We start from the raw sequence: 9,264 nt of genomic DNA on the forward strand, positions 1-9,264 counted from the left end.
CGCCGCCGCCGCTGCCGCCGCCGCGGAGGTGAGTCCACCTTCCTCCCCGCGTCCTCCTCGCTGCCAGCCCCCTGCAGACGAGCTGCTTTGGGCGTCGCGGAGAATCGGGTCCCCGGCCTCGGAGGATGCTCACGCAGGCACCTTGGCCAGGGGATGCTGGCCCGCTCCGCCACACCCCCCGCCCCCAATCATCCACCTGTCAGGCGGACGGAGGGCCGCTCCATTTTCGCAACTGCTCCAAGACGGAGCGGATTGGAAACCCCGAGGCCCGCCCCTGCGTCTGCCATTTACATCACCCCGTGCGACCAGGGTGGCCACCGAGCCACCTGGAGCCCGGCTTACGAGACGGTGCTCAAAAGAAAGCTCCCTGGTCGGCCTGGCTCACGGACCCCCTGAGCGCCAGAGGTGGGCTCCCCGGGGTTTCCGTGCGAGTCTCTCCTTTACCATCGCCGGGCCTTTCTTTCCCGGCACTGCTGGCTGGGGGTGGGTGGGAATGGTGGGGGGTCCCCCGAACCGCCGACCTCTCTCGGTTGCCATCCGGACTTGTTAATCACCCAACGCCACAGCTCACTTGAGAGGTACCCCGCTACCCTCAGAAGTGACCGTGACGCTGGGAGCTGAATTCAGGGGGTGTCCCACCCCCAGCCGGTATTGACAGGGAGTGTGGGTCTGGGAAGAGCCCGGGGGCGCGGTGGTTACTTCTCACGGGGGCAGTTCCACCCTGCCCTGTAGGGTCGCTGCGACTCGCCATCACTCCGCGGCCCAGTGAGTTGATGTTTTTGTTGTTTTCTTGGTTGGTTTTGGTGGGGTGCGCGCGGTCAGCTCCCGGGCCTGTGTTATGGGGTCTGAGGTCACACCCCACTCGGATAAGGACCCGGGGCTCAGATAAGCCACGCCCACTGCTTGGAACTGAATTTCCTGAGGGGACAAACGTCGCCTGGGCAAGGACGGTGTGCGGGGGGCCGGAAGTTTCCGGGGCGGAGGCTGTTGACGTGGGCAGCCCGGAGGGGGCATGGGGTGGGCTGCGCTTTACCCCGCCTTCCGAGAGACTGACTGCCGCTGCCCAGAGCAGGACGAGACTGAAGTGAAGAGGCCTTAGCTGAAGCGGGTGGGCTATTCTGCGGCGCCCCCCTCCCTCCCTGCTCAGACACCTACCTGCCTCCGTGCCCCCCTCCCGGCTCCCAGCACTCCGCCCTGAGCCACAGCGCAGCACCAAGCCCTTTGGCCACCCGCAGCCAGAGTTGGTGACACGCCCAAGCCAGCAGCCTGGCAGGCTCTGCACGGAGAAACAGGGTGGTGTGGCAGCAGGGTCTGAGCCAGGACACCCCAAGGAGCGGGAGAGGGGGCACCCACATGGAAGCTGTGAGGTGAGATGATGTAATTCAGAGATAGACCAGGGCCAGGATGAGGAGCTGAGCCCATGCCTGCCCGCGAACGTGCCAAAGCCCACAGCGACTTCTGCTCCTTTTAAAGCAAGCTGTCCTGTGCCCTGTAACCCCGCTCCCTCCACAACCACCCCTTGCCAGGTGCTTCTCGGGGAGGGGCGTCTTTGCACGGTGGGGTGTGGAGCAGTAGCACCCTCCTATAAGCAGGACAGGCACAAACGTCCCCAGACCTGGCCCCGTGTGCCCCAGGGACAGAATCAGGCCAGGCTGAACCCCCTGGGTTAGGGGTTTCCACTGACCACACCTCCCCCACAGACTCTGCATCCCATGACCATGTGATCTTTTGATTCCCTGAGGCACCACCTACATTGAAATCCACACACTTGGGGTGGGGGGGGAGGCAGGGGAGATCACAGGAGCTGGAGGATGGCCCTTCCTGACACCATCTGACAAAACAAACTAAAACAGCCATGAGTCCGTGCTGACTCACAGTGACCCTATAGGACAGGGTAGAACTGCTCCTGTGGGTTTGCGAGACTGTAGTTCTTTACTGGAGTAGAAAGCCTCATCTTGCTCCTGACGATCCGACTCAACTGGAGTTTACGCTGGGGCATGGGTGAGCAGGGGCTCAATTGAAATATTTCCTCCAATCAGTGACTTGTCCACACTGCTGACCCAGGACCCCTCTCTGGTGGGCCGGGTGTCCTGTGCGCAGTGGGGTGTTGAGCAACATCCCCAGTCTCTGCCCACTCAATGCCAGCAGCCCCTCCCACTGCAAGTCCAGAACCCCACAAATGTCTCCAAACATCACCCAGTCTCCCCTAGGGGTGGGATGTCAGAGTCAAAAGACAGAGGAAGAAAGCTGCCATCGTGGGAAGGAGCCATCGAAGTAATTTCTGGTCCAACCGCTTTGTCCACAGAGAGAAACTGAGTCCTGGAGAGGCAAGTGGCCTGGGGGGTGGTCAGGCCCCAGGGAGACCCAAGTTCAGATATGCCGACCCCTACTCCCCACTGCTTCTCTGAAAGACAGGAGCCACGTCAACCCCTTATGGTTGGCGCTCATTGTGAAGGCATCCCTGGGTACCGCCGTGTCCTCTCAGCTGCCAACCCACAGGCTGTTGTGTCGGTTCCAAGTCACCTAATTGCTCTGAGGAAGAAAGGTCTGGCCGTCTGCTTCCACAAAGATGTGTTGCTTAGGTTCCAACTCACAGGGACCGAGCCCACAGCAGGAGGAAGGATGGCCGGGCCCCTCACATGCTCAGCATCGCTGCTGATGTCTGAGCCCCTGGTCGCAGTCACTGTGTCCATCCATCCGCTGGAGGGTCTTCTTTTCCCTGGACCCGCTGCGTTACTAAGCATGATGTCTTTCTCCGAGGGGCGGGTCCTTTCTGATAACAGGTCCAAAGTGCGTGAGAGGAAGTAGAGACTCAGCAGAAACAAATCCACTGCCGTCAAGTTGACGTCAACGCACCGCGACCCACAGGATTTCCAAGACTGTACATCTTAAATGGAGCTGACAGTCTCATCTTCCTCCTTTGGAGTAGCTGCAGGGTTTGAACTACCGACCTTATGGTTTCTAGCCCGCAGTGCCCCCAGGTTACAGCTTAAGAAATCCTACAAAGAAGTTGTACCCTGTTCTGTAGGGTGGCCGGGAATCAGACTGGACTTGACAGTAGTGAATATTGTTTGGTTTAAACAACACTTGGGTGGTTATTTGTGGTTTAAGGGTTAAGATTTCAAGATGATCTCGGGGCAATAGTTTCAGGGCTTCATCCAGCATCCCTGGCTCCAGAAAAGTCTAGAGTCTGTGAGAATTTTTCGTCCTGTTCCACATTTTCCCCCTTTTGGTCAGGATGGTTCTATAGAATCTTTGTGCAGCTCAATCTCTTAAGATCTGCACACAGGTGGGGAGTTGCTGTGATGATTAATACTCAATAAAACCTGTCTGTCTGTCTGTCTGTCTGTCTGTCTGTCTGTCTGCCTGTGGCTCCCTTTCAGGACTTGTCTGTCTGAGCATCACCTCTTCCCGGCTCCATGGGGACCACAGAAGCCACACTCCGTATGGAAAACGTGGATGTGAAGGAAGAATGGCAGGACGAGGACTTCCCCAGGTACAGTGGGGGGCAGTGGGTACTTCCTCCGGGTGGGGGGTAGGGCAGCTAGGTTCCCCACCCCCACTCCCGCACCCTGGCTGACCAGTGGCTATCTTGCCAGTAACAATGGACGGGGGCTGCCCCTCAGCAACCTGGTGGAGGATTAATCTGAGCCAAAGCTCAGGAAATGTTTGCTACATTATTGCAGATGTGCTTCCACCTCCCAAAGCTACAAAATTCCCCACCCACACAGTTTTAGGAATGCTAAGCATTTAACAATTCCAACCATTTTCTAGAGGCAGGGGTGGCCCCTTGGTACAACTCTCGCCTTCCATAGGAGAGACTTGGGTTCCACTCTGGAGCCGTCTGTCTGCGGAGGCTGGTGTGTTGCTCTGAGGCTGAAGGGGGTGTCAGTGGGGCTTCCCCTCTAAGACGAGGAAGAAAGGCCTGGTGATCAACTTCCGGAAACCAGCCAATGAAAACCCCACGGGGCCCAGGGATCTGACCCACAGCTGATTGTGGGGACAGCACAGGGCCCAGTGGCATTTGGTGCCGTTCACGACAGGCCTCCGTAATTTTCCCACCCGGGTATGATGTTGTTAGCCCCCATCCGAGTTGCATGGCCCAACCCCTGACAACCTTTTAAAATGGCCCTGCACCATTTTACATGGCCATAGCCAGGCCGTTCTTCGGAATCCATCTGAATCTAGAGGCTCTGCTGAAACCTATGGGTCATCCTAACAACACATCTCGGTGGCATTGTGGCTTACATAATGGGCTGCCAACTGCGAGATCAGTGGTTCGAAACCAAGAGCCGCTACAAGGGCAGATGGTTGAAGGCTGCACATGAGACACACTGGCCGGGAATCGAACTCAGGTCTCCAGCATAGGAGACGAGGGCCCTTCCACGGAGCCTTCCCCACCCCAGGCCCAACATAGATTCTTCAACAGCTCGCTCCCTTATGAACACTCTCTTGAGAAACCTTGAGCTTCCTGTGGGCAGGAGAGTGTCGAGGTGGGCCTGCCATGTTCAAAGACACGACCCCTTTCCCAAATCTAAATATCATGCCAGGAGCCCTGGGTGGACATCCGCTACTCGCTCAGCTCCTCCTCAAGAGAAAGGCCTGGCAAGTGACCGCCAAGCTGGTAGCCTGGGCAATGCTCCGGGGCAGCTCTCCTGGGTCACGTGGGGTCGCTATGTGTCAGAATGGGCTCCCCAGTGTCAGCCCACAATGCGTTTGGTGAGTGGGGCTGGCGTGGCTTTGGAGCAAGACTCTTGCTCCATGACCAGATTTAAAGCGGAACACCATTGATCGGGGGTGGGAGGAGGGAGGTTCTTGATTAAAAATTTGGTCTATAGGGACCAAATAGACCGTTCCCTAGCTTGTCGTGCATTCTTTCCAAAAATCGGGACTTTTTAAAAAACGCCCAAAATCGGGACTGTCCCGCCCAAGGCGGGACGTCTGGTCACCTTAAGCAAGAGGTGAGTGTGCCCAGAATAGCCAAGAGTCTCGTCAGTTCCGTGCCTACACGCGCGTGGCTCTGCTGGGTTTTCTGCAGGAGTTTCAAACATCCTTTCCAAGTGGTGGTGCTGCTTGGTGCCATCAATCCATTCTGACCCATACAACATATGCCTAAGAGACCACGGCCGGCCGCGGTGTCCATCCAACTCGTTGAGGGTCTTCCTCTCCTTCGCTGCCCCTCCACTTTATCTTCTCCAGAGAGTTCGGCAGAAAGAGTGTGGGGGGCGATAAGGGGTTGGAGTGGGGGGTGGTCTCCGTCTCCTATGGCTACCATAACGAAGGTTGCCACCTGGGGAAGCATCAGAAAACAGAACTGTGTCCCTCCCACCCCACCCCCTGGATTCTGGAGGACATTATAGACTGGTATCGGACATATGGGCTAATATCGGACTTATGGACTTGATCTGGCCTGGGCTGGGATGTTCTCTTAATAGACAATGACTCTTTATATAAAGCTCTTTCTTATACACGTATGAGTGTCTAGGAATTTGTTTCTCTAGCTGGCACTGTGGGCTCGGGCAACGGAACGAATGTGAGGGTGGTACAGGACTGGGCACTGTTTCGTTTTGTTTTGTTTTGTTTTGCTTTGGGTGTCTCTGTGTGTCGCGTTCATTCTCGTGACCACTTGTCTAGCAGTGTGTCGTGCCGTGGTAGCATGTGTGTGGCTGAGGTCCTGGGGTTTGGAATACCAGCAGGGTTAGCTTGGCAGACAGGTTTCGACAGAGCTTCCACACTAAGACGGGCTAGAAAGAAGGAACAGACTTTTGAAAGACTGGATATCCAGCCAGTGGATAGCAGGAGAACATCGTGCTGGCTGGAAGACTCTCAAAATATGACTGAGGAAGAGCTACAGCCTCCTCCAAGCAGAGTCGGCCTTAACGAGGTGGGAGAAATCAAGCTTGGGGGACCTTCATTTGCTGATGGGGAAGCAACTCAAAATGAGAAGCAGCAGCTTCAAACATCTGTTAATCATCGGAACGTGGGATGTTCGAAGTGTGAATCTGGGAAAACTGGAAGTCATCAACGAGGAGCCAGCACACAGCTCGGCATCCTAGGCATCGGTGAGCTGGCACGGGCTGAATCAGACAATCAGATAATGTGCCAGGGGTGACAAACTGAAGAGGAATGGCGTCACGTGCCATTCCTCCAAAAGTCTACTTTGAGATCTATCTCGAAGTGCGTGCTGTCTGTGCTCGGATAAGATCCACCCACCGACAAGCAAAGACAGTCAACACAAATATTATTCAAATGTCTGCACGGACCACGTATGCCACAGGCGAAGAAATGGAAGAATTCTACCAACAGCTTCGGTCTGAAATGGATCAAGCATGCAGCCAACATGCCATGGATAACTACCAGTGGTTGGAGATCAAAAACAAGGGGACAGGATTGGCAATGGGAAATTTTGATGATGAAAAAGAATTCCAGAGATCACCTGATACAAGTTTGCAAGACCCACGACTTACTCATTGCAGATACTTTTTCCTCCCCAGCAACATAAATGGCGACTAGTCACGTGGATGCACAAGAATCAATGGATACATCCGTGGCAAGAGACCTTGGAGAAGCTCAGAACCATCAGGCAGAACCAGGCCAGGAGCCGACTGTGGAGCAGACCACCCATTGCTTCTATACAAGTTCAGGTTGAAGCTGAAGAACATGGAAGCAAGTCCATGAGAGCCAAAGGACACCCTTGAACAGATTCCACCTGAACTCAGAGACGCTCTGAACACGAGTGAGCAAAGATCAGAGGGGTCGTGGGAGGATATGAAGGACATCACACCCAAAGAAAGCCAAAGGCCGTTAAAGAAGGAGGAAAGGACTGAGAATAAATTCACTTCGGGCCCAGAGGGAGATCAGGTTGCAAGGGTTGCATTTGAGCCTGGGTACAGCTGCCAAAATCCACTTTACAAGCTCTTTGTCTGACAATTGGCCTGTTAACCTTCGCAGGCTAATATTTATATCTGTGTTAAAAAAAATACTAATAGAGGAAAGAAAGAAAAGACCGAAGTGGATGTCAGAAGAGACTCTGAAACTTGCTCTTGGCCATAGAGCAGGTAAAGAAAATGGAAGAGGAAAAGAGTTGAGCAGATTTCAAAGGGCAGCTCTGGGAGACAAAAGGGGCTTTGGTAGCACTGAGTTTAGGCCTTGGACTACTACCTACAAGGCCAATGGTTCAAATCCACCAGCAGGAGACTGATGAAGGCTGTCCTGCCCCATAAAGATTGCCAGTGATAGACGCCCTCTCTCTAGGTCACTCTGCGTTGAAATCGACTGAGTGGAAGTGGGTCGGTTTGAATTTGGTGCAGAAGACCAAGTCTAGCATGATAATGAAACGCGCACCGAGTTAGAAGACCAAAAGAGAAGAACACACAGAGCGATTCTCACGCTGACGGAACGCAAGTAAAAAATCCAAGCCCCAAGTTGCAAGAGTGGAAGATGCTACACGCTTGCTACGGAACGACGAAGGGAGCCTCAAAAGAAGGTGGAAAGGGGACAGAGAGTTACCTAACAAAAACAATTGGTTCCACCCAACTCAGCTCCATCGAGTCGATGCCAGCTCATAGTGACCCTGGAGAACAGGGTACAGCTGCCCCTTCGGGTTGTAACTCTTTACGGGACTCAAAGCCGCCTCTTTCTCCCTCAGAGTGGCTGTGAGCTAAAGACCAAGCTAATGACCAAGAAGCAAGGATAAGAGAATGCATATCAATCGTTGGATGTAAAGTTGATGATCTGTAAACCTTCACCCCAGTGACAGTAAAGTTTTTTCTTAAGGAAGAAGAAGCACCAATGGTAATGAAGGAGGAAGTCCATGCTGCCCTGAAGGCCCTGACAGAGGACAAACAGGGCTCCAGGAATTGATGGAGTACCAATCGGAATACCTCAAGAAATGGATGCCGTGCTGGAAGTGCTTAAACCAGGAGCTGCCAGAGGGTCTGTCCGGATTTCGAAGAGGACATGGAACAAGAAAGAGCAATCCTCATGTCCGGTGGATCTTGGCTCGAAGCAGAGACTACCAGAAAGATGTTGACTTGTGTTTTATTGACTGTGCAAAAGTAGTAGACTGCATGGGTCCTAGCAAGTTATGTATCACACTGAAAAACATAGGAATTCCAGAGCACTTCAGTGTGCCCATGCAGAACCTGGCCTTGGACCATGAAATAGACATTCAAAGGGGTTACCAGATGGTTTAAAATCAGGAAAGGTGTGTGTCCGGGCTGTATTCTTCCACCATATTTAGTCCATCTGTAGGGTGAACAGTCAGAGAAGCTGGTTGATATGGAGAAGAACTTGGCTTCGGGATGGGAGGATGGCTCGTTAACAACCTGCGGTGTGCAGTGACACAACCCTGCTTGCTGAAAGCGAGCAGCCCTCGAAGGCCTTGCCGGTGAAAATCAAGGATTGCAGCCTTCAGTGTGGATGACGACACTGGGTAAGAGACCCAAATCCTCCCAACTGGACCAATAGATGCCATCAGGACAAATGGAGGAAAGGTTGGAGTTGTCAAGGGTTTCGCCTGGCTTGGCTCCAGAATCGGTGCTCCTGGAAGCAGCCGTCAGAGCTCCAAAGACAGAGTGCATTAGATTAATCTTCTCCACAAGGCTTCTTTAGAGCTTTGAAAGGCAAAGATGTTCCTCTGAGGACCCATGGGCACGTGACCCGAGCCGTGGCACTTTCTCTCGCCTCCAGGGCACGTGAAAGCTGGACACGGAGTCAAGGAGGCCGCCCGAGAGTTGGTGGATTTGAACGACAGTGCCGGCAAGAATAGTGGAAGTAGCATCGACAGCCAAATGAACCCATGAGTCTGTCTTGGAAGTATGGCCAGAGTGCTCCTTAGAGGCAAGGATGGCCAGACTAACACACTTCACACAGGTTGTCAGGAGAGACCCGGCCCTGGACAAGTGGAGGGCGGGGAGAAAGAGGAAGGTCCCTAGCAGATGGACGGACACAGAGGCTGCACCGGACGATCATGAGGAGGGGCAGGACAGGAACGTGTTTCACTCGGGCACAGGGTCCCTGTGGGTTGGCATTGCCTCAGTGGCACCTCACACTAACAACAGGAGCGGGGGAGGCACAGATGCCAACGGAGCAGCTGGGATGGGTGACGGTGCATTGAGGGGCTTGCTGTCAGTGAGAGGAAACAAATGCGTACGAACCGCTGGGTGTACAACTGAGAGTCTGTAGTGTAGCGCCCGATGGGGAATCGACAGTTCACAGAACACCCGGCAGAAGCACAGGAAAACCCCCACAGACGGTAGCACG

At 54.1% G+C, this 9,264-nt stretch overlaps 1 protein-coding gene across 5 annotated transcripts in view; it reads left to right on the forward strand.

Moving 5' to 3' along the window:
* ATCAY (ATCAY kinesin light chain interacting caytaxin) overlaps positions 1-9,264 on the forward strand; it is a 49,322-nt gene that overhangs the window by 657 nt on the left and 39,401 nt on the right. For 2 of the 5 annotated variants that reach the window (XM_045300078.1, XM_045300082.1), the window contains exon 2: positions 3,384-3,496. In XM_045300078.1, coding sequence (XP_045156013.1) covers positions 3,420-3,496 — 77 coding nt within the window. In that variant the 5' untranslated portion in view covers positions 3,384-3,419. Of the gene's footprint in view, positions 1-3; positions 29-323; positions 406-692; positions 766-3,383; positions 3,497-9,264 lie in introns of those variants that run through there. The other 3 variants (XM_045300079.1, XM_045300080.1, XM_045300081.1) reach the window with 3 other exon arrangements.

This window comes from Echinops telfairi, unplaced genomic scaffold (genome assembly GCF_000313985.2).
Source record: "Echinops telfairi isolate 266 unplaced genomic scaffold, ASM31398v2 ScPeMD7_7459;HRSCAF=8497, whole genome shotgun sequence".
Classification (NCBI taxonomy): domain Eukaryota; kingdom Metazoa; phylum Chordata; class Mammalia; order Afrosoricida; family Tenrecidae; genus Echinops; species Echinops telfairi.